This window comes from Balaenoptera musculus, chromosome 1, assembly GCF_009873245.2.
Source record: "Balaenoptera musculus isolate JJ_BM4_2016_0621 chromosome 1, mBalMus1.pri.v3, whole genome shotgun sequence".
Taxonomy (NCBI): domain Eukaryota; kingdom Metazoa; phylum Chordata; class Mammalia; order Artiodactyla; family Balaenopteridae; genus Balaenoptera; species Balaenoptera musculus.
This window is the reverse complement of record NC_045785.1, coordinates 22,968,349-22,993,029: the sequence shown is the minus strand read 5'-3', so window position 1 is coordinate 22,993,029 and position 24,681 is coordinate 22,968,349. Positions and strand designations below refer to the sequence as shown.

The 24,681-nt window shown below is 54.5% G+C and overlaps 1 protein-coding gene across 2 annotated transcripts in view; it reads right to left on the bottom strand.

The window, feature by feature from the left end:
* Positions 1 to 6,059: 6,059 nt before the first annotated feature.
* Positions 6,060 to 24,681, bottom strand: part of PTPRU (protein tyrosine phosphatase receptor type U) — an 81,805-nt gene continuing 63,183 nt past the window's right edge. For both annotated transcript variants that reach the window (XM_036861190.1, XM_036861198.1), the window contains exons 20-31: positions 20,575 to 20,611; positions 19,862 to 19,959; positions 19,664 to 19,780; positions 18,705 to 18,859; positions 17,145 to 17,280; positions 16,480 to 16,629; positions 14,679 to 14,852; positions 11,807 to 11,947; positions 9,530 to 9,655; positions 9,240 to 9,397; positions 7,518 to 7,653; positions 6,060 to 7,272 (exon numbers count right to left, since the gene is read on the bottom strand). In XM_036861190.1, the coding sequence (XP_036717085.1) occupies positions 7,210 to 7,272; positions 7,518 to 7,653; positions 9,240 to 9,397; positions 9,530 to 9,655; positions 11,807 to 11,947; positions 14,679 to 14,852; positions 16,480 to 16,629; positions 17,145 to 17,280; positions 18,705 to 18,859; positions 19,664 to 19,780; positions 19,862 to 19,959; positions 20,575 to 20,611 (1,491 nt within the window). In that variant the 3' untranslated portion in view covers positions 6,060 to 7,209. The remainder of the gene's footprint in view (positions 7,273 to 7,517; positions 7,654 to 9,239; positions 9,398 to 9,529; positions 9,656 to 11,806; positions 11,948 to 14,678; positions 14,853 to 16,479; positions 16,630 to 17,144; positions 17,281 to 18,704; positions 18,860 to 19,663; positions 19,781 to 19,861; positions 19,960 to 20,574; positions 20,612 to 24,681) is intronic.

The following is a 24,681-nucleotide window of genomic DNA, read 5'->3' as shown; positions in this document are numbered from 1 at the left end:
TAAACTGAGCATGGAAATTTTTAATATAAAGAATTGTTAACTAGCAAAGGTAGTTAGTTACTAACAGGGGGTGAAAGAGGATTCTAAGGAACCTGGAAGCAGCAAGAAAGAAACACCCAGAAGAAAAAGGGGTCTGCAAAAAAAAACAGCAATATGTCTAGGCTGAGGGAGAGCGAATAATGATGGAACTAAAAGACAGAGGAGAAAGTCTTCCCCCAAGACTGAGATTCAGACCTCTTCAGGGAGGGTATGAGGACCACATGCAGCCTCCAGTGGCTAAGAAACATGCCAGGGAATATGGGCTAGCACTTGTCTGTAGAAAAGGCCCTCTGGAGAGTGAAGCTGGAGGATACATCCAGAGCTGGTCCACAAGGGCCACTGAGGTCATGGCTCCTGTACTGAGAAAAAAAAAAAGAAAGATGTGTGGAGGATCAGAAGCTGGAATGGCAGTGCACTCCTGCTATATTACCTACAGTGTCCCTCTAGTGCCCCCTATTGACAAAGCCTAACATTGCTCCAGCTGGCAAAAGAGAACTGTTTACAGGGTCCAGCTCCAGTATCTCAAAGCAGGGCAAAGAAGGGTGTATTTGAAGCTCAGAGACAAAAAAATGGATAACTGGTATTGTGGGAGAGACAGACATGGAAGGGAGCACGAGTCTGTCAGGGAAAGAGGCTAGAGGGGCAAAGGTTTCTCTGCCTTTAGCAGAGGGAGGGGCAGGCAGGGGCTGTAGCCCTGGGGAGTGAACTCTGGCCCCCAGTGCTCTTCAGAAAGAGAATGCAGCCCCATAATAAACACAGCTCAAGAAAGCCACATTGTTCAGCTTTCAAATGAACAGAAAATAAAATTCCTGGACAGGTTCCCTCTCCCCACCCCTGGGAGTAAGTAGGAAGTGAGTTGAGATGCATTTCATTTCTTTTGAAGAGGCTTTCTCAGCTCCTTGGCTCCTGCTGACTCAGGCCAGCCCCACCATCTGCAGATGCAACAGACATTCAAATGTTCATCCAACAGCATTATCAGCAGGCCTACTAGGTGACAAGCACTGAGTCTGGGAGGCTGTTTGACTGTGGGCCTCAGCTAAGCCTGTCTACAGCGGTCTGTGGCTGAGCCTGGCTTGAGCAAGTGTTGAGAGGGAAGATTGATCCATGGACAAGAGAAATTGCAAGTAGTTAATGTGGTTCAGGTTCAGATTCTCCAGAATTCTGTGAGGATTACAAGAGCAAGGACTTTGGAGTCAAGTGACATGGGTTCTAATTCTGACTTGGTTCTTTAGTGGCTGTGTGACCTTAAGCAATTCGCCTCACCTCTCTGAGCCTGTTTCCTCATATATCAAATGGTTTTGGCTGTATCTACCTCAGGGTTGCTGGGAAGATTAGGGATAATGTCTGTATTAAATGTAATCCAAGGATCTGCTAGGGTAGGTGCCCAGACCCATCAGACCAAAGCCCAAACCACACCCAAGGTTTCACCAGACTCACAGAGCAGATGCTCAGGCCAGAGGCCTGGCACCACCACCAAACAATGCCAGCCCCATTGTCACTAATATTGAACCATCGGTGCCCTACCTGATTCCACCTCCTCACTGGACAGATCAGAGCCCCAGAGAGGGCAGGTGATCACCCAAGGCAACACAGCATGGTGGTGGCCAAGCCAGCACTGGAACAAGGCCTCAAATGGCATCAAGCCATTTGACCATCTGGAAGACTAAAAATAATGTGTTTCAGAGTATGGGTTCTGGAGCAAGGCAGGCCTGAGTTCATGTCCTCCCTCTGCAACTTTCATTTATTCAGCAAATATTCATTGAGCGTCTGACACATGGCAGGCACCTGTGCTCAGTGTTGGGGACCACAGGGGGACCGGATTCACATGGCCCCCACCCTCTCACAGTCTGGAGGGCGAGACAGTGAACAAATAACCAATGAATAGATAAGCTCATCACCCACTGTGGGAGAGAAGGAGGGACATACAAGGGGTGAGACCCTGAGACAGACAGGACAGTGGGGCAAGGGGTCCCCTCAGGGCAGTCAGGGTGGGCCTTTTTGGGGGGCATCTGAGCTGGGGGCACCTGGACACCAAGGAGGACCAGCCACGCAGAGACTGCTGCAGGGCGTCCAGGCTGAGAGCTCAGGGCACTGAGGAGAAGTGATGCCCGAGCAAGCAAAGGAGCAGGAGGGACACGCAGGGAGAGGGCAGAGCCCCGTCAGGCAGGGCCTCGGAGGCCACGGCCAGGAACTCAGCTTCGCCCGCCGAGCAGTGGGAGGTCACTGAGGGTCTGAGCGGCTGGTGATGGCACCTGGCGTATTTTTTCAAGCGATCGCTCTGGCTGCCGCTGTTTGTCAGTCACTCGATGGCTCTGTGACCTTGGACAGGTCGCTTAAGCTAGCGGAGCCCCGATCTCCTCACCTGTAAAGTGGGGGTGACAACGGTACCTGCCTCACCGGCCTCCTCGGAGGACGACAGGACAATCCACAAGGAGCACTTGGCAATGCGCCCTGCGTCTTCTAAGTGCTGAATAGAGCTTCTTTTGCTTTTTTTTTTTAATAGATCTTTATTGGCGTATAATTGCTTCACAATACTGTGTTAATTTCTGTTGTACAACAAAGTGAATTAGCCATATGCATACATATACCCCCATCTCCCCTCCCTCTTGCATCTCCCTCCCACCCTCCCTATCCCACCCCTCTAGGTCATCGCAAAGCACCGAGCTCATCTCCCTGTGCTATGCTGCTGCTTCCCACTAGCTATCTATTTTACATTCGGTAGTGTGTATATGTCGATTCTACTCTCACTTCACCCCAGCTTCCCCCTCCCCCCAACCATGTCCTCAAGTCCATTCTCTATGTCTACGTCTTTATTCTTGCCCTGCCACTATGTTCATTAGTACCATTTTTTTTGATTCCATATATATGTGTTAGCATATGGTATTTGTTTTTCCCTTTCTGACTTACTTCACTCTGTATGACAGACTCTAGGTCCATCCACCTCACTACAAATAACTCAGTTTTGTTTCTCTTTATGGCTGAGTAATATTCCATTGTATATATGTGCCACATCGTCTTTATCCATTCATCTGTCGATGGACATTTAGGTTGTTCATTGCAGCACTATTTACAATAGCCAGGACGTGGAGCTTTGCTTTTTCACATCACCACGTCCAAAGCTCTCGTCCTTCACCAGCAGGATGTCGCTTGGCCTGAACCTGTTGAAACCATAGGTCCCTCCAATTCCATCAACACCACCCAGCCTCCCACTGCCCTGGGAGCACCACAGCCTCTGGTTCTTTCTACTCCCATTTCTTGGATGAGGCCCCCGAGGCTCACTGAAGGTCAAGACCGGTCTCAGTGCCCCTGAGAGTAGGAGGCCCGCGGACCAAGAGCCTTGGACGCCATCATCCCTGCTCATGTCACCACATCACAAGGTAGGTTCTGCCCACATAAAGACTCCGTTATTTCTGCCCTGGGGGTGTCTATTAAGCCCCTGTCCAGCAGAGGTCGCTGGGGGCCCAGTGACAGGGAGCAGCCAGGCCCGCCCTCAGTTAGGGCTTTGCAAATGGCCTTAGCGTCTGTCAAAGTCACGGCTCCATCTCCTGGGTGCCCGGGATATATAACATGTCCCAATCAGCGCCCGGCGAAGAGGCTGTGAGAAGTAATAATTGCCTTGGCAGGTTCCTACAGCCAGATTTATTATGACATAAAGAAAAAAATTTAGCTCCTGGCAGTCAATAGGCAGCTGGCCCCTCCGTGCTTGTGGAAATCCTATTTACTGGAGTGGGGCGGGCGGGGGCTTCTACCCCACATCTGCTCTGCCCGTGGCCCTGGGCAGAGCCAGGCTGGACCATTCGTCTTCTTGTGCTCCAGGCAGCCTTGTCTGAGAGGCCACTGCCTCTGACACATTTCACAGCATTTGAAAATCAGCGCCCAGGCCACAGATCACCCATTTGGTGTTGCATCAAGGGATCGTCTGGCTTTCAACGCCACCCAGACGGGCACAGAGCAGAGCAGTTAAAGGCCCGGGCTTTGGAGTCAGCCCGGTGTGTGTTCAAGTTCAAGTCCGGGCTCTGCCGTGCAATGGCTGTGACTTTAGGTGAGGAAATGCCTCCCTCAGCCTCCGTCTCCTCACCTCTAAAATGAAGGGATAGTGGCCCCTACTTTGAAGAGCTGTCGTGTGTATTAAGTAAGAGACAAAGCCTGCAGGTGCTCAGCGACAGGCAATGGTGACCACGTTTACTACCCAGAGACTTCAGTATCATGGTAAGAGATGGCATTTACTGAGGGACAATGATGTCACCAGGGACTCTGCTAGTTCTTTTTAAACAATTTTATCTCCAGACTTCACATCCAATCCTGCAAGTAGGTAATGCTATGTCCATTCTCTAGATTAAGAAACTGAACCTGGGGTGGTTTGGGGACTTGAGCAAGGTCACCAGCTAGGGGGATGTGGGAGCTTGGCTTGTTGATTCTGGAGCTGGTGCTTCTCCTAATACACAACCCACCCTCCCAGCTCCTCTGAAAGGTCAAGTGAGGCCAGACAGACAGGCAGAACCACACCACCCTCCCTCCCTCCCTCACGCCAACATTTCCTGAACATCAGCTCCAAGTCCAGCACTTTGCTGAGAAGTGGATACACTCAGATGGACACAGAAACACTTCCTGCCCTTAAGGAACTCAGCACCTGATGGAGGGAAAAGCAGGGCTGCTGACCCACTGCACAGAACACATATGTATCAGTTAGCTTTTGCTGCATAACAAACAATCCCCAAACTTACTGGCTTAAAAGAAAGAACAATTATCTCTTCCAGTTCTGGGAGTTGGTTGGGCAGTTTCTGCTACATTTAATCATATAAGTACACTCACCTGACAGGTCAGCCAGGCTGGAGGGCCCAAGATGGCCTCATTCACCACATGTTGGTTCTTCTCCACATGCCCTCAAATCTCCCAGTAAGCAAGACAGGTTTCATTACATGGCAGAGTGCCAAGAGGGCAAAATCAAAAGCTGCAATGCCCCTTGAGGTCTAGAAGCCAGAGCTCACTTGATGTCAATTTTGCCACATTCTGTTGGTCAAAGCAAGTTATACTCTGTTGCTTGGCCAGTATCTATGACATACATTTGTGGCCCATCAGGTAAGGCTTAGTGGTCAGTTCAGAATGAGTGTGAGGGGGTCAGTTTCTGCCTTAGCTAAATGGGATCACAACTGTCTAAAAATTGTTTAATTCAGATCAAAGGATGTTGAATTGCGAGGTCATTAGAATGGGTCACATCCTTTAACCAATGGAGAAACTGAGGCAGAGTCAGCCAGTGTGTGAACAGAATCAGTACATCACAGAGCCAGTCTTCATATGAAGAAACTGAGACCCAGAAACAGGAAGTGTCTTCACCAAGTCCTACAGCAAGTTTGTGACAGAGCCAGGAGTGACTCAGGTCCCTGCCAACCAGTGCACTATTCCTCCCACTCCACCCCCTGAGGAAGCCAGAGACTGGGAATGGGCTGGACTCAGGCAGCTGGACAATCATCCCCACGAGATATGTGTCTGCTCTGTCCTATCTCTGTTGTGTTTTAAATGGAGCTCTTTCTGCACACCTGGCACCACATAGGCACTTAACCACTACCTCAGCTCATCATGATAGAATTGTCCCCATTTTACAGATGAGAAACCAAGGCTAGGAGAGGCAGCTGATTTGCCCAGGGTCTCACAGATGGTGGGGACCATCAGCCTGACACTGAAGCCTGAGCTTCCCATGCTGGACGCGAAGGAGCTCAACCTAGATCCAGGCCCCCAGGGGTTGAGAGGCAGCTCTGTGGCCCTCGGAGGTCTCAGGATAAAGCCCCCTGTCTGAGTAAGTGCTTCAGAGGCTTGGCTGGAGAAAGCAACAGCCAAGGTCCCTTGGAACCAGCTCTGCAAGTGGAAGGCCCCTGAACGATGCTCTGGTCCATGCCCCTCCCCACATTTTATGGATGGAAAATTCGAGGCCAGACCAGGGCCCTCCCGCCGCACTGGGAGGCTGGGGGCAGGTGAGCAGGCCCCAGTCAGGCCGGCCAGACACACATAAGGCTGCTCTGTGGCATTCAGAGAGTACGTTTATTTACAAAGCGCTTTACAAACATCAGCTTATGCCTCCCCACAGCCCCCTGCGAGGTAGGTCAGTAGTCATATCTACAGTTTACAGATGGGGAAATTGAGGCACGGAATGGGGGGGGTGGCTTGCCCCATTTTAAAGAGACCTTCCCACACCCCCCTTAAAAAATAAACAAAAAAAGCATAGATCCTCCATCCCAAAATATACCTTCTTTCTCCAAACTCTAGGAGTGCTGAGCACCCCTGATTTAATAGCGTCCCAGTGGCCAGCCTCACCAGAAGCCACAGGGACCTCAACCCCAGGGGCTGTCATTCAGCCTTGCAGATTGTCACTGACCCAGGCTGAGCAGGACCCAGCCAGTGAGGCCTGAAAGTTATAGGCAGTGGGGGCTGAGGTGACTTCATTCTGCAGACATTGGGTCAAGCAGGGAAGGGACCCCACACGGGACAGGGTAGGGGTGGGCAGATCCTGGTTCCGGGAAGCTCAGAGCACATTCAGGGAAGCAGAAATGGAGGGTGGGGGGTGGGGATCATGAGCAAAATATCCCCGGGGCTGCAGGGAGGCAGCGGGTAGAGGAGGGAGCTGAAGTTCCCCCTGGGAGGACGAGTCTGAAGTGCCCACCGGCAAATGAGGGCAGAGTTCAGTCTCCCCAGGACCCTCAGGGGCTGGGCCAGATGGGATGCTAGATGCCAAGCCCCAGTGCACTCTCTACCCATGTCCAGCCAAGCTGGGTGGAAATCCTGGCCTGGCACTTGCTCTACAGGGCCTCACTCATCTCTGCCAAGGGTTGGGATGCAATCCAGGGGCTTGGGCTTGGGTCTCCCAGAGCCGGCAGTTCTGAGCCTGTCACTCTGCCAGGCAGCGCCAGGCCTCTCAGCAGGCCTGCAGGACCCCACGGAGGTGGGCTGGGCTGCAGTCTTGCTAAGCTCCTCCTTGGCCCGCAGCCTGCCCACGGAGGTGCTGAAAGGCCCTGCCCACAGTGGAAGGGGGCACCAGGATGGCCCAGCGCCCACTCCGGTGATTTCCCTGTGAGGGCTGCAGCTGAGCAGAGCTGGGGGCGCGGGTCTTCCTCGTCAGTCCGGGATGGTGGGCCTGGCCCTGAGTGCGCAGTGGGTGCCCCAGGCCAGGGGCCCCTGCTATCTTGACTCCAGTCCCTCCAGGTACTCCAGGGCCACGTCATAGCAGAAGTGGTACTGATCCTGGGAGAGGGAGAGAAGGAATCACCAGCCTGGTCCCTCTCTAGTACTGGGGCGAAGGGGCAAGCATAAGCCCTGCCCCATCGATGGGGAGAAGGGGAGAAATGGGGGTAACATTTTGGCACCAGAGGACTAGAACCCAAGGCCCAACTGTGGGGGCCAGATAAGGGAGAGGGGTGCTGAGGGGCCTGGCCGGGCGTGGACCGGGAAGTTGGAAGTGGCTGGGCAAGGGGTACATGGCGCCTCACCAGGGTCTCCACCATATTGGGTTTGTAGTTTCTAAGCATTTTGGCAGCAAAGAAAACGTCTACCAGGTTGTGGCAGCGGATCATCTCCAGGACCGTGGCGCAGGCGCAGAAGGTGCCGCTGCGGCCGCCCCCATTGCTAAAGGAGAGACACGAAAGATTTGGGGTTGGGCTTGGTGGGTAGAGCAAACTCAAGGGTGAAGGGCAGGGCAGGGCCAGGGAATCCAGAAGGGAGGGGCGGGGCAGGGAACCCGGATGGGAGGGGTCAGGGACGCCAGAAGGGAGGAGTCAGGGAGCCCAGAAGGGAGGGGTGGGGCAGGGAACCCAGATGGGAGGAGTCAGGGAGGCCAGAAGGGAGGAGTTAGGGAGCCCAGAAGGGAGGGGTGGGGCAGGGAACCCAGATGGGAGGGGTCAGGGACGCCAGAAGGGAGGAGTCAGGGAGCCCAGAAGGGAGGGGTGGGGCAGGGAACCCAGATGGGAGGAGTCAGGGAGGCCAGAAGGGAGGAGTTAGGGAGCCCAGAAGGGAGGGGTGGGGCAGGGAACCCAGATGGGAGGAGTCAGGGACGCCAGAAGGGAGGAGTTAGGGAGCCCAGAAGGGAGGGGTGGGGCAGGGAACCCAGATGGGAGGAGTCAGGGAGGCCAGAAGGGAGGAGTTAGGGAGCCCAGAAGGGAGGAGTTAGGGAGCCCAGAAGGGAGGAGTTAGGGAGCCCAGAAGGGAGGGGTGGGGCAGGGAACCCAGATGGGAGGAGTCAGGGAGCCCAGAGGCGAGCAGCAGGAAGAGAAGGTTAAGGGGGAGGAGTCAGAGGATAAAAGACTAGCATCCGAAGTGGAAGGTATCTAGGAAGACAGAGCTTCCAAGAGAAACAGAGCAGATTCCAGAGAAAGGAGGCCAGACGCACTCCAGGAGAAAGACACTGAGACAAAGCCAGCGACAGAAGAGGGCTGCAGAGCAGCAAGCGAAAAACCAGAGAGCAGGATGGAAAACAAACACTGGGAAGACCAGCCACCCTAGTAACACAGATACACTCCCAGTCAAACCCATGGCCTCTCACACGGAGACCCTCCCATTCCCCCAGTCCCCAGCCCTCTCCCTCCACTGTTCCCTGTGACCTGGGGTGTGGGGTTCCTCTTGGGAGATGGGGGACGGACTAGGCCCTCTGTCCCCTTCTCAAGGGGTCTCTCCCACTAGAACCAAAAGCCCTCGAGGGCCAGGCCCTGCCGGACTCAGCTCCCTGCCCCTGCCCCCCATGTGCCCAGCCAGATACAGGGAAGGGTAAGTGCTGAAAGCATGAAGAAGTGGGAGGCAAAGAAGTGACTGCACCCAGACGTGAGTGAATCAATCAATCTGTGAATGAATGAATGAAAAAAGCTACATGCATGCAGGCATGACCAAAGACCAGAATTCCGTTGGTTTGAAAAGTATATTACCGTATCATGGGCTAAACTAACTATTCTGACAAGACTCTCCCTAATTAAATTGGCAAAGTCAAACATCACACAGAGAGCACTGGGCGGGTGTTCAGGATTGAGTCCACACCCTGGAAAGTGACTGGCTCCTCCGTGGAAGGCAGGGCCAGCCTCGCCTCAGTGAGCAGAGTCCAGGCCGCGCTGCCTGGGAGCTCAGGGTTTGGGTGGCAGCCCCGAGGCCCTCTCTCACGCTGGCCTCTGCCCCGGTCCCGTGGGGCCCTGACCCCGCCCCGCAGCCGAGGGAGGGCCGGCACTCACAGGCAGTGCACGACGGTGCGCCCGTCCCCGCTCTCTGCCTGCCACTTGTCCACCTCGGCCAACAGGTGCAGGAAGGCCTTCTTGGAGTCCGGCGTGTCCCGGTACGCAGACCAGCGCAGGAACTGGAAGTGTCGCACCAGCAGGTGCCCCTCCTGCAGCTGGGGGTGCAGGCGATCAGCCAGGGGACATGAGTGCCAAGAGTTGCATGGCCCCCTGGGGACCTCAAGAGGGTCATTCAAGCCACTCAGCCCCCACCCAGGTTCTCATCCTGGAGCTCCCAGATCACTCACCCGAGAGATGTTCTGCACCCGGAAAACGCGGGTCACCAAGTCCTCGTCCACTGTGCCTGACATGAACTCCACCTCCATGAGGCCGTACTGCTGCCGGCCCGGCTCAGGCCAGTACTGCAGGCATGGCTGGGAGCGCGGGCAGAGGGAGCGGAGCGGAGCTGAGCAGAGCCGGCTGGGCAGCTGCCGCTCACACCCACCCCCAGACTTCCACGCTTGCCCGGGGCCCACCATTCACTCCCGACTCACCTTCAGTTCCCCCACATCCCCCCGCTCACCCATCAGACCGCAGTGCACGCCCGCCCCAGTGCGTTTGTACTGACACACTCAGGTCAGCCGAGGCAAACCCTTTACAGTGGTAAACGGACACTCACTGCCGTGCCACTAGACAGCTACACCCAACACGCTCACCAGCACACACACCTACACGAAGTTGCCTTCTTCCAGGGACAGGCCTCAGATCCCCCCCACCCACGCCAGCACCCCTGCCCCACGGCCCTCTCTCTTGCTGCCTCGGCCCTCCAGCATCAGCTCACGGACGTGAGGTGTCCCTGTGCTGCAACACAGCTCAGCACCCCGACTCCTGCCCCAAGATCCCTCCGTGCAGTCAGGGTCCTAAATGTACCCCCTCCAGGCCACAGACTCAAGACAGTGGAGGGACACAGGAGAAGCAGCCCCCACACATACATACACGGGTCCTCTGGGCAGCTGGTCCGAGGCCCCAGCTTCTAGCAGCCTTCTAGCAAGGCTCTTCCTTTCTCTGGGCCCCAGTTTCTCCACCTGTGAAATGGTCCCTAGGCTCCTCCCAGACAACACCATGCTCCATCTGCCTCCCTCTCTGACCACGAAGAGAGGACACTACCTTCCTCTTTTGCCTGGGGGCCTGGCAACTCCTTGCATTCAGGCCTTTACATGCTGCTCCCTCTCCATGGATCACTCATCTCCCACCTCTTCACCTAGTTAACTCTACCCTTCCTACACATCTCAGCTCAGATATTACCTCCTCCAGGAAGCCCTCCTTGATCCATCATCCCCCCAGGCTCCTGTGTGTCCCTGTGCCAGCTCCATGATAGCCCTCTCCCTCTGCTGTCATGATCAGTTTTTGTACCTGCTTACCCCTGGACCATGAGATCTGGGAGGGGCCGTGTGTTCTTCTGTCTCCCCAACAGGCTGACAGGGAGTGGCCCGTGAGGAAAGGTGGTTGAATGAATGAGCAAATGGGTGACCAGTGGATGACATCTGTGTGAGACTCCCTATGGGTCCCTCGCCTCCATCTTAGCAAGGGCAGGTCCTTGCCACATGGGATTCCCTGCCCAGGTGCTGGAGCCCATTACCCTGCAGTTCTAGGTCATTTATACCAAGCGCCTGACTTGCAAAGAACCCAGTTAACAATCTTCCCCAGGCAGCCATTAAGAGGCTGTCATGCTCATTTTACAGCAAATCTTCCTGGGCCTCCTGGGATGGGGACCTGGGGAGAGCGGGGGGCCCAGAGATCTAGAGAAGATGGTCATGCAGGGTGGAAGGCTGGGCGTCTGTACCTCCCAGGAGTTCCAGCTTTGGGAGCCCTGAAAGGAAATGAGGGTAGCTGCCCCTAGGCTGAAATCACTGACCAGTGTCTGGACCAACCTCAGAAGCGACTGTCACCCTCATCATCTTCATCCCTGCCATGTACTGAGCACCTGCTATGTGCTGGGCATGACACAGTGCTAAGCATACATCTCACATGGTCCTGACAATAACCCCTGAGAGAACAGGTGCTGTGATAGTCCCCATTTCACAGAGAAGGAAGCTGAGGCTCAGAGAGGTAGATTAACTTACCCTAGATCAAACAGTCAGAAGGTAAGGAGGCTGGAATTTTACTCTGCCTCGAAGGCCCCCATGATGAGCAGTTTCACTGAATGACTGAAAAAGCAGAGGCTCTGGGAGGAGGCAGCCCAGGGTAGGGGGCACAGCTCTGCCACTGCCCAGCTATGTGACCTTGGAGAAGTCACTTCACCTCTCTGGGTCTTAATTTTCTCACCTGAAGCCCATAAGTGCAAAGCAGAGTCCCTGGCATACGTCAGATGCTCCATAAAGAACAGCTATTTTTCTCTAGTCTGAGCCTCGTTTTACAGACAAGGAAACTGAGGCTCTGGGAGGAAGTAGGACACATCTAAGGTCCCTACTCAGCAAGTAGGTGGCAGAGCTGGGTTCCAACCACTGATTTTTGAGATGTGTCCTTGAACACACTGAGGTCCTAGGCTGCAGGTAGCCAGCCTGCCCGGCCAGCGGGGCCCTCACCCAGGCGGAGTTGGACTGGTGCAGTTGGTTGAGCATGACGACGGAGGTGCACCCGTAGTCGTAGACCAGCCGCCAGAAGTCGGGCGTGGTGCTCTGCAGCGGGTGCAGGGTCACGATGAAGGCTGCGCTCCGCGTGTAGCTCTGCAGGGAAACCAGGACTCAGTGCCCCGACATTGCCAAGCCTCTGCAACAGACTGTCCTCCTGCCCTGCCCACCACAGCTCTGCCCCCAAAGGACCAGGCTGCCTCCAGGGGCCCAATTTGGAGGCTGGCCAGCAACTGAGGCCTGAGTTGATGGGGTGAGCCCCCAGACCTCTAATGCCCAAGCCCATGGCCCCCAGGAGCTAAACAGCAAAAGGTTCCCAATGGGTGGCAATGGGAGCTTGGGCATGGTAGGCAGAGGCTGGCCAAGCTTGCTCCCTGCCTCAGGGCCTTTGCACCTGCTATTCCTGTTGCCAGGAACAAATTTCCCAAGTGTATACATGGCTCTCTCCCTCACTTCTTTCTGGTCTTTGCTTAACTTCACCTCTTCAAAGTGGCCCTTATTACGAACTCATTAAAAATTGCCACACACATACCCCAAGACCCACATTAAATACTTCTTCTGCCTGGTTGTTTTTTGTAGAAATTACCAGCGACTGACATTCCATTGCATATTTGTTTGCTGACCGTCTCAACCCATTCCCCAAATACAAGGTTCAGGAAGGCAGAGATTTCAGGGTGTGGCCTGTGCCCAGAACTTTGTAGGGGTTTATAACTGATTCCCTTTGTTATAAAGCAGAAACTAACACACCATTGTAAAGCAATTATACTCCAATAAAGATGTTTAAAAAAAAAAAAAAAGATGTTAAAAAAACAAATAAATAAATAAATAATTTATTTTTTTTGAATAAAAAAATATTTTTGAATAAATAAATAGCTAGGTCCCTTCCAACTCCACGGATAAAAGGTCTGAGACCCCAACCCAGGACCCCAGACCAGTGACCGGTACTGACTCTGTTCCCTGCTCCCAACCTTGCCCCTCCAGGTGGGCTGGCACCAGCCTTCCCCCCTGTCAGTGCTCCAGCCCCACATCTCCTCCTGGTGCCCTGCCTTGACCCACCTGTGCCATGTCCCCCTCCCTCTCCTGATGCGCTTCTCTCCCGACCCCCTCCCCAGGACTCACTGAAGGCTCCCTGATTGCCAGCTCCTGAAGGCCAGGCCCAGCCAGACTCCAAAACTCAGGCCTGGGCACCCAGTGGAGCTCCCTGCAGACTTAACCACACACAACAGACCCCAGCTGGCCCCGAGATTAGCTCACTACAACCCAAGCATCAGGGCCTCCTGGCTCCTGGGACTCATGGTTCATGAGCCAATAGGCTTTGCATGGCTGGGATCAAGTGTGTGAGATATCATGGCCCCAGGGACGCTTCGCCACCTTACTCGCCCATTCCCATCCAAGGCCAGGGAGCCAATGTGACCCTCTCCAGCTCAGAGACTCTCAGGACCTCAGAGAGTCTCCTTTCCATCCCCCCATGTGCAGATGGGCACACGGAGGCCAAAGAGCTAGCTGAGAGGGAGGCCACAGATTCCTACGTCCCCACCCAAAGCTCGCCAGCACCCTCTGCCACCTCCCCAGGGCTCCAGCCCCCTCTCCCCTCACTCCCTTCAGTGGCTGGGGCCGCTCCCCCACTTGCCTTCAGCTCGTTCCAGGAAGCCCCTGGGAAGCAAGTGTGGGAGCTTTCCCTCCTTAGAGAAACCCTACTGTCCCCTGCACCTGCGTGCCGAGGGGCCCTGGCCAGGAACTGGGCCAAGAAAGGCCCATCTCCCTCGTCCCTGCTGTAGGGGAACCTCCCTCCCCACAGCTCTCATTTCCACGTGGAGGGACGTCCAGTGGTGACACACCTGGCCTCGGCCCACCTTCATGCACTCCTCCCATGGGTGAGTTTGGGGTGAGGACCAAGCACGCTGAGCTCGGCCCCTCCCCTTCTTTTCCCAGGCCAGCCCGTCCTCAGAAGGTGTGCATTCAATTGCTGCTCTCCCTGCCGCAGTAAAGGCCCAGCCCTGATGCAGGGGGCACGCGTGGGGCTGTGGCCGGACAGCTGTTGCCGGGAGGACGGGTCTGCCTGCCTGAGGGGTGAAGGAGCAGCCGGTCCACTGAGCCACATCGCTGAAGTCACACTCTCCAGTGTCACTGGCTTTCTTAAAACGGTAACATTTTACCTCCACCTGTCTGGCCCCCACACCTCTCCCTCAACTGGGTCCAGTTTGGGAAGGGGTGAGGGGACACTCACAGACTCATCCCCCTCAGGTAGCAGCACCTGGGAGTTATTCACTGGACCCTAAAGCCCCTGCTCTGCTCGCAATGCCCAATAAAGGCGGTGGAGCCCCCTGAGCCGGGAGCAAGGGAAGGGGCTTCTAAACAGCTCCTGAGCCCTCAGACCATGGCCAGGCTGGGCCCAGGGAACAAGTCACTACTCCAGGCCAGGTCCTGGGCAGGCTCTAGCTTGACCACCCCAAGACAAGCTCCCCTGGCTCCAGATATCAAATCTCAAGTCCCAACCCCAAACCCTCCCAGCCTCCCCAGTCAAAGCCCTCTAATCACTCATCCTACTCCAGGCTCTGCCGGGCCTGACCCTGGAGACAGCCCTGTCTGAACTCCACCACCCAGACTTCTATTCAGGCCAAGGGTAATACCTGAGGTGGAGCACTGGCTTAAGTGCCCTGAATGGAAGATCCTTGGGGGAAGGAGGACCACACAATGGGCCTGGTCCCAAGAAAGGCAGAGGGTCCCCCTAATCAGAGCCCTCAGCTCTGTCCCCCTGGCTCCTGGACCTTCCCAGATGCTGCTGGGTGGGAGAGTCCCAGAGCCCACCCCATCCCCGTGCCCTCACGTCCGTCAGGGCTGCGTTGATGTAGTTGTTGGGGTCCCCGTCGGTGGAGATGAGGAAGGGCAGGCAGCGGTCAGGCGGCAGGACGTCCATGCTGCGGTTCTTGTCCCGGTTCCGGGGCAGCAGGGCGATGCTGCACTCCTCCACGTCCAGCGGCGGCGTGACCGAGTTCAGCGTCTACAAGGAGTGGGGAGAGGAAAGGGAGGTGACTCCTGTGTTTGTGGGGCCTCCTCCCACCCCATGAAGGAGATGGGGCTGGGTTATTAGGCCCATTTAATGGATGGAGAAACTGAGGTCCAGAGGGAAGGGAGAGAGGGAGGGATCCAGGCTCCCTGTCTCCAGGATGCACAGGGCCTGGACAGAGCTCTGGAGACTGGAGTCTGCCTCCTCACCACCTGTGTAACTTTAGACAAGCTACTGTATCTCTCAGCCTCGTTTTCCCTCAACTGTAAAATGGGATAATAATATGCCTACCTCAAGGGGCTGCTGGGAGGATAAGTGAGATAATATCAAGCCTGGCACATGCACAGCCTTCAATACACAGATAGCACCATGAGGATCATTACCAGGTGCTTGCAAGGAGCTAAGCCCTGAAACCCCACATCTTCCACAAAGCAGACTCCAGGGACCTGACACAGGTGGTCACCTTCCTCCATCACGGCCCTGTCAAGGGACACCTGGCACAGTAGCAAGCCAGGGACTCTGGGTCACCTCCCCTACCCTCCTGCCTCATGCCTCACGCATCCTGATTCACGGGGTCTCCATTTCTTCTCTTGTTCTTGGGGCTCCCTATCAGGGAACCCAGTCTCTCATGGTCCTCAGGGCTCAACATCCTTCTCCAGGAATCACAGAGAACATTTCCTGTGACATCACTCTATGCCGGTCCTAGAGCCCCAGGCACCCGGCATGTACCACCGAACCCTCACGGGAACCTTGGAGTAGAAAGGACATCTGGGGTCTCTCCGTACCCAGTGACCATGCTCAAACCTCTCTGGAGAACCAGCCTTCTCCCATCGCAGTCATGTGACATGGTGAGACTGGCCCTGCCCCCAGAACCAGGCCTAGGCCAATCAGTGTGCTCCATCTCTCTGGTCCCAGTGATCAGCTCAGAAATGGGCACATGAGAGTCTGGTTGGGGCTTTTATTGGGGCTGTTGGGAGCACGAAGTGCCCTCTTCCAGAGTCTTCTGACAGCAAAGATAACGTAAGCCTGGCACTGTGAGGGGCCAGAGTGTGGGTCTGAGAATGAAGCCAAAAACAGAAGAAAGCAGAACCAAAAATGGACAGAGACTAAATTTTGGCATCATCATTTGAACCCCTGGATCCAGCCATAACTAAAGCTGCACCATCCTCAGACTTTTCAGTTACAAGAGCCACTGAGCTGGACTTTTATCACTTGCAACCAAAAGAATCCTAATGACTACAAAGACTGCAAGGACAATATTAACTATCTTTCTTTTCTGGGTAAGAAAACTGTGGTTTAGAGAGGTAAAGTGATTTGTTCAAGGTTATTCACAGCTCTTAACTCGGTAAGCCAGGATTTGAACCCAGGTTTATCTGACTTCAAAGCCTGGGCTCTTAATTTCTTGGATGCACTACGTCCTCCACTGTCTCTAAGTCCCTCCTAGTAACCCAGCTCTGTGCATCCTGCTTGGCCCTCGGTGACTCCTACAGCACTGAGGACCTCCCAATACTACAAACACACACACACACACACACACACACTCACACACACACTCACACACACACACACACACACTCACATACTCACAAACCACACCTATACACATACACTCATGCCCCACCTGGAACTCCTCCCGAAGCTGGGAGGAATTACTCTGAGGGTCAATGCGGATCATCTCCTTGTAGGTGGCCTTGAATTCGCTGACAGGGATGGTGGTCTCCCCACACAGGCAGGCCTCCAGGATTGCATCATGGATAAAGATGTACTGCTCCTGGAGCAGGAGACGAGAATATGAGGAACCAGGAGGGGAGCAGAAGTTAGAGATTTTAGGGTTGAGGCGGGAGGCAAGCTCATGTTTGAGGCCGGGTTGCTCTGAGGTGGAGTCCAACCACCTGTTACTACAGGTTGGACGCACTGTACCTGAAACAACCTTCAGGGATGTTTGCTCACTTATCTCATATTTCATCCCCATAACAACCCTACGAGAAGCTCTGAAGGTGAGGGGACAGCCCAGGGTCACACGTCTAGTGAGGAGACAAACCCAGTAAGCATTATGTCTTGACTGTAGAACCTATGACCTTGGCCCAGTGCTGTTTGACCTCACCCAACTGAACACAGTGGAGCTGAGTTTGGGAAGACCCTAAGAGGCTGGCCGGCCAAGTTCAGGGATGGGAAAGAACAAGGGGACATCCTAGGACACCCTTCTGACACACTCCACCGGCTTCGAGCTCCTGCACGAGGGACACTCCTGCTGGAGGGGAAGTGGGGAGAGGGCTGCATCCCCACCTCAGTCTGGATCATGTTGACACGCCGGGAGCAGAGGGTCTTCACGCAGTTGTAAATGTCCACGACGCCCTCACACTCCGCCATGTCCAGCATCACATCCAGAACGATGTAGCAACCTGTGCGGCCAGTGCCCGCACTGGGGAGAGAGCGGCCCAGGCCAGGTCAGGGCCTTGGGGAGGAAGCCCAGGACCAAGCAGAAGAAGAGAAGAGGGTGCCTGGGGCCCCTGGCCACATCTACACCACACAGGGGATGGGGGATACAGGAGGAGCCAGGGACAAGGCTGCTTGGAAGAGTTCCGGTGAAATGTGATAGAGGACAGAGTGGGGGCTGGGCCTTGGGGAAGAAGAGGAAAGAAAGGGTAGGGAGAATGCAGATGTGAAACCAGCCCAACTTAGCAGCTGTGACTGGGGGAGAGGAACAAAGGTGCTGTTCAGAGAACATTAATCCAAGAATGTTCTGGTCTCCTGGATGTCCCAAAATCTCCTGCACATCCTTCAAAGCCCTACGCACTCAAACCCACTCACATACTCAGTGGATCCTCCAGCAGATGTCATGCTTTTGAGCTCCCAGAGCAATTTGGGTGGACTTCTATCAAAACCTTCCTTCCTGCTCCGTGGTCATTGTTTATGTGGCTGTCTCCCTCACCAACTGGGAGCTCCTTGAGAGCTGGGCTGGGTCGGACCCAACTCTGGGATCCTCACATTCAGCACCAGGTTAAGCAGAGTTGAGAGGTGGGGGGAGGACAAAGATGACACCAAGATCTCAAGCTTGAAAATGGCAGTAGCAAAGTGTCGGCCAAGACACACAGCCACCGGGTCTCCTGTACACCGCTGCCGGCAGCTTGAATTAGTGCAACGACTTTGGAAAACTGTTTGTAGTACCTAGTAAGGCTGAACATTCACACAGAGCAATTCCACTCCTACGTACATACCTCCCTGGAAGGTGTGTGTGTGTCGGCCAAAAGACACGTAATACAATGTCCTTAGTAGCACTATTCATAATAGCTCAAAGCTGGAAATGCTTATCCACAGCAGAGTGGATAAATACATTGTGGTTTATTCACCCAGTGGAATAGGATACAATATGGATGAACCTTATAAACATAAGGTTAAGGGAAAGTCAGATTCCAAAGTGAACCTGATGTATGATTCCATTTATACAAAGTTCAAAAGCATGCAAAATGAATCTACGGTTTAGAAGTCAGGATAATGATTGCTCTGGAAGGGAGGATGGGGGTACAGACCAGAAGGGGGCTCCAGGGGCACACTTGCTCAAAGGAAGCAAATGGAACTCAGTCCTGCCTGGCGCCTCGCCAACCCCTCACCCCCTCCATGTCTCCAGCGCCTCCTCAGCATCTGAGAGAAGGGCCACCCCAGGTCTTGGGGAGCGCACGAGGGTGCCAACCCCGGAGCCAAAGCTCAAAGGGCAAAGGGCCCCTGGTGGTCATCCTCCCCTGTCCTCTGTCTCTGAGCAGGATGGACCCAAGCCCAGTCTCGTTTAGGGACCTCCAACAGCCCCATTCCCCGCCCCTCTTCTCCCCGGGCTTCCCGGCACCCCACCTGCAGTGGATGACAATGGGCCCAGCATCAGGGGGCGTGGAGGCCTTCACGCGCCGGATGAAGGCCAGCAGCCCCGTGGCGTGGTAGGGGACACCGTGCTCCGGCCACGCCGTGAAGTGGAACTGGCGGACCTCGTGGCGGGCAGAGTAGCCTCTCTGGGGAGACAAGAGTAGTAACAGTCAGAGTCTCTGCTGGCGTCTATCAGACGCTTGCTGTGTGCCAGGAACTGGCGTGAGCATCTCACCGCAAGAACTCAGTTCACCCCAATGAGACTCACGAGGTGGGTATTAATGACTCATTGTACAGGCAAGAAAACTAAGGCTCGAAAGAGGAGAAACCACTTGCCCGAGGTTAGACGAGACAGATATTATGCAGGAGTTGGGCTGGGATCTTCCTGATGCCCAACCTGCGTTATTAGTCACCCATCTCTACCACCTGGGTTACACAACAGCCCTAGGAGATCATTTTGACTCTCCAGGTCTTAGTTCGAAGGGGGAAAACTATCTTTCTTCTGAGGATTTTACAGACGATCAAATGGGACCATGATTAGGAAGATCTGGTCATCCCGGGCCCTGTGGCCTTTCATGAGTGACGTAACCACTCTGAGCCTCACTTTCCTTATCTGTAAAATGGGGCTAAGGGCAAAGGCCTAATCCCACAGAGCTTTCCAGGGCTGAAACAATATGTGCAACGGGCTTAGCACAGCGCCCAGCACAGAACAGGACCGGCACCTGGGCTGCGATCCTCATCATCCTCATCGTCTCGACTTCCTCTTGGAGTCGCCAGCATAGACGGCTACCTTTCCACCCGTCCACGGTGCTCCCAGCAGTTACCGAGTAGCTGCCTTGCTGGGCAGGCAGCGGTGCCCTTCCCACCCTCCACTCCTGGGCTGGGGGAGGTGGGCTCTGCTCCACCTCTCAGGCAGCCTGGGAAGGGCCCCGTGACGACAGGAGACTCACCCGCTCCAGGGCAAAGCTGCGCACGACGTACTCCGCTAGGATCTCCGTCTTCACCAGCGTGATCTTGATGTCCCCGTACATGTCCGAGTCCTCTGGCCAGTACCGCGAGCATTTCACCTGGAGTCCCCGCGGGACAGGCTCAGCGGGCTCTTCACTGCCCCCTGGCCCACCACACCCGTCCCCCACAGCCCCACTTACCCTGCCCACCTCCACCAGCTTGGTGATCATGACAATGCTGGAACAGTGCTCCTGCCACACCATGCGCCAGAAGTCGTAGACCATCTCGGGCTTCGGCCCTGGGGGCACAGAGGGTGCTTGTCCCTGAGGCCAGGTCTCCACCCAGGCCCAGCACACGGCTGCCCCGCACCACCACCCCAGGCCAGGAGACTCCTGAGCCCCAAATGGGGGCTTCGTGCTCACCCCACACACACCCCACCAACTGCCAACTCATGCCTGTTGGGCCCTGGGGGTGGGCATTATCAGGGAGGGGCTGCCAGGAGACCCCCCTCATCCCGCACGCAACCCAAGAAGCAGAGCTAGAGAGCCACGGCACAAGTCTCCAGGCGGGATGGACAGATGGACATCTGGGCGGGAAGACACAGCCAGAGGGACCCAGGCGGCCCCCAGACCAAGAGGCACAATCCACACCCGTGAGGACCGAGTCTGGCTGGCCCTTTTGCATGCAGACAGACAGCTGGACCAGGAGCTACAAGTGGATGGTGCACATCAGGGAAACAAAAACACAAAGAGGGGACGGAGACGGATGGCCAGATTCCAGACACCCAGTCAGAGAGTGGGGCTCAGACAGACAGAGAGACAGATGGGAGGCAGACAGATAAGCAGGGAAGGCAGGAAGGCAGGCAGAGGGCACTCAGCACACTGAGGGGCACATGGGCAGAGGTGCCAGGTACCTTGAGTGGCTATGAAGTGGTTTGACCTGTGGTAACCCTGGAACAGGAGAAGAGGGTGTGTTAAGACCCCAGGGAGCAGCCCCTCACTTGCTCAGGCCCCCTCTGCCCTCCTCTCCCAGAAGCTGCACACACCCCCCAGGGAACTGCCCCACCCTCCTGACCAGGGTGACCCTGTCCTCCCAGTCTCCAAGTAAGGAAGGAAGTACAGCTTAGACACCAGTGTCTTAGGTTTAAACCCATCTTTGCTATGTGACCCTAGGGAGGACACAACTCCTTTATGGGCCTAGAGGGTCTCCCCATTCATAAATTGGGGATAATTATCCGCAATCTGCTTACAACCCGGCTGCTGTTTGAAGACAAATAAATTGCGGGGTGACCCTGCCCTGTTCCTAAAGCCCCAGAGACCCTAAGCAACCCCAGGTCCTAGGCTGGGTCTTGTCAGCTATCCCAGCCCCCCTCAGGGCAACCAGAATGGGCAATGTCCCCCCCCAACTACCCCAGTCACCCAGAGCTTGGGTGGCCAGATGAAGGCTTCAGGTTAGGAGCAAGTGAGCACAGGAGTTGCTCATGGCCCTTCGATAAAATGTGTTTTAAAATCTTTGAAATCAATAATAAAAACAGTAACAAATAATTAAAATAATTATTTATTAAAATAATAATACATTTTTGAGGCCCTATTATGGTCACATACTGTGCTAAGCACTTTACCTACATTATCTCCCACAAAAGAGAGGCCAAGAGCTACTTCGTCCTCCATCCCCAGAGCCCTCAGGCTGAGAAGTGGAAGCAGCCAGACTCCATTCCCACCCTGGGACCTTAGCCACCCATGAGGTCCTGCCCACACGAGACACCCAGGGAATCAATGCAGGCAACACGGGACAGGTAAGAAGTACTGCAGGGCCGGCGCAAGAGAAACAACCAAGCTCGGCCACTTGCCTCCAGTTCACACCCTCAATACAGCTCCCAGCAAATCCTCTGGCCCCATGGGCTTCCCAGGCCCAAGGAGCCCTGGAGTCAGACTGCCAGAGTTCAAATCCCTGCTCTGAATAGCTCTTGCTAAGTATGTGCCCTTGGGCAAATCCCTTTACTTCTCTATGCCTGTATTATCACATCTATAAAATGGGAATATTTATAGCATTTACTTCCTTGGACTGTTGTGAGGAGTAAATAAAGTTACATATGCCAAGGGCTTGGCACAATGGCAAGCACTAAGCCAGTACTTAATCAGTAACAGCCACTCCTATTACTACTACTTTAAAGGCCAACGAGTACCCCTGAAGATCTAAATGGTGCGAATGTCAAGAATTCCTGGAGATCTAAATGGTGTGAACGTCAAGAATCCCTGGGCAGACAGTGGTTTACAACAAGGGTTAAGCATCTGAGTCTTGGGTCAAGTTGACCTGGGTCTCTGTTGCAACTATACCAAGGAGCAGCTGTGTGATTCCAGGCACTAAGCGGGCTCTTCTCAGCCTTTACTGTGCACGCGAATCTCCTGGAGATCTTGTTAAAAGGCAGATTCAGATTCAGAAGGTCTGGGGCAGGGCCCAGGATTGTGCATTTCCAACCAGATCCCAGGTGGTGCCAAGGCTGGGCTTCAAAACACACTCTGAGTAGCCAGGCTCTCTAAGCCTCTGTTCTCCTCCAGAATATGAGGATAATAGCAAGACATGCACATGTTGTATACCTACACGTTCCCATGAAAATGACCAAAACATAGTCAACGTTACCAATAACAAAAAGCCTCCCAGAGTCATTCAGCCCTCACTACTGGAACCTCTCTGGGTCTAGCCTAATTCCCTCCTGCCATCTCCCCAGCCACTGCCTCTGCTTCAACACCTCAGGGGAGCTGCTGGGCATCTGGGGTCAGAGGGGCGCCCAGCAGAGGTGCTGCCAGGGCTGCCCTCCACCCCCAGCCTTAGTCAAGCTGGGGACAGGCTACTCCACCTAAAACCGGTTTGCCTGAGAATCTCATGCGAGAGAGCCAGGGTCTCTTCTGATTCATCCATCTCTGTCCCGCCAGTGCCCAGCACACTGCCAGCACCCAATTGCTAGTCAGTATACAGCAAACAGCTGAACAAGGTTTTAGACAGATGGCCTTCAATATCTGCATATTAACTTTTTAATTGCGTGCATGTATTACACAATTATATCACACAGAGGACAGTGAAATGGAAAGTTTTAAATGATCACATGTTAAAGGAAGATAAGGAGACACCTTGAGCACACCCACTTTAGAGACCAGGATTAGAGAGCAGAGGTCTTCACACTCCGGGGCACCAGCATGTCCTAGGGGCCTGCTTGCACCCCTCCCTGGTGCCTCTGAGTGGCAGACACCCACCCTTCCCTGGCGTCTCTGAGTGGGTAGAGCTGGGAGACTGACAACTTGCACAGTGGGCAAGACCCCAGGGCATCCCGATGCCCCCGAAGGGAGAGATCCAGGGTCTCGTGTAAGGGTGGAGGGCTCAGGCTGGGTTTGGGCTAATCCAGAGCCGTGGGGCCATGAGTAAGCCACTCAACATTTCTAAGCCTCAATTTTCTCGTCTGCCAAATGCAGGTCCCAACCTTGCAGAGTGTGATAAGGATGGCATGATGTGCCTGAGGTGCCTGGCACAGAGCAGGTGTTCAGCCAATGACACTCTTGTTAATGGACATTTGAAGATGAATTAAGCCAAGTCTCCTCAGGGCATTTCGTAAGAGTCTGACGATAACTAAATGAGTAGTGTGTTTTGTGGAGATTGAGACGTAAAGTATTGATACAACGACCTATATTCACCACTTCCTAAGGGCGGCGCTAGGGCTGAGTACATCCACTGCCTTCTGTGGGCCTAATATTCCACTTAAGTTTAGCAACTTTACAAATGAACTGTTTAAACAAACTCAAAACAAGGCAGAGGGTGTCTAGAAGCACATCTGGGACAACTGTCATCTCCAGCAGATGCGACAGCCGGGACCTTACACTTTATATATTAGGTATCTCCATGCTGTCTGAAAGTCTAATGATGAATTGTATTTTTGCAATCATAAAAAAAGCAAGAAATATATTTGTAAAAGAAAAAAGGAGATAAAACAGACAAAGTACCCAAAAAGGAAAACAATCCCATCGGGCATCAACTATTATGAAAATAATATGTATTAAAAGACAAATCAGAGGATTGCTAGATGAATTGGGTTTTTTTTAATTCTTAAAAGGCCCAAACACAGCACAATTTTTGAAAATAAAATACCCATACTGCTCCCCCAAAATAAAACATTCAAATTAGGGCTACATTGAGGGCAAAGTAGCGAGGGTTGAGTTTCAAGCAAACTGATCACAAAGGGATTTGAACACCAGGGAAACTAGTATTAAGGGGACTGCCCGGGGCTATCCTTGCTTCCTGGAAGGCCCTGACTCCCAAGCAGCACGCGGCACCCAGGGCAGCTCCTCCCATCCCACCCCTCCCAGGCCTGCAAAAGGTGCGGCTAGTGAGGATTCATCAGGCATGGGGAGCCCGGGACAAGGGTGACAGAGGTGACAGCCGGTGAAGAACAGAACCTGGGGAGGCACCCGGAGGCACCCCAGCACTGCCAGCCCGTCTCAGGGCAGAGGAGATGGAGGGAATGGTTTAAACTGGGATCGTGTCGAATCTTCAGCCCTAGGCGGCCCCTGGCCAGGCTGCTGAAGTGGACGGTTGGTGTTGGGTGCACGAGTGGAGGGGAAGGAGGACAGAGACAGAGAGAGAGACAGCCAGAGACTGTGAGAGAGTCTGAGACATAGCCGGTCAGACAGACAGGAGGAGGAGGAGGAGGAGACGGGGAGAGAGATACTTACTTCACGGTTTATCCGAATCTTAATGATTCCAGTGAGGGAACAGTACAAAGCAAAAGAGACAGATATTAGGCCAGAGGCAGATGGAGGTGGACGGAGCACAGGAGTGGCCAGAATGGGTGATGCCAGCAGGGGCGTCAGAGCAGAGATGGGAGGGCTGGGCAAGAGAGGGTGAGGGGCACGTCCCTGCCGGGGCCCAAGGAGAAGCCGACAAGGACCTTGAGGAGACCGAGGCGAGGCCCCTGTCACCAAAACTGCCCAAGTCTGAGAGGCGAGGCCAGGCCCGGCCCCGTAGCCCAGCC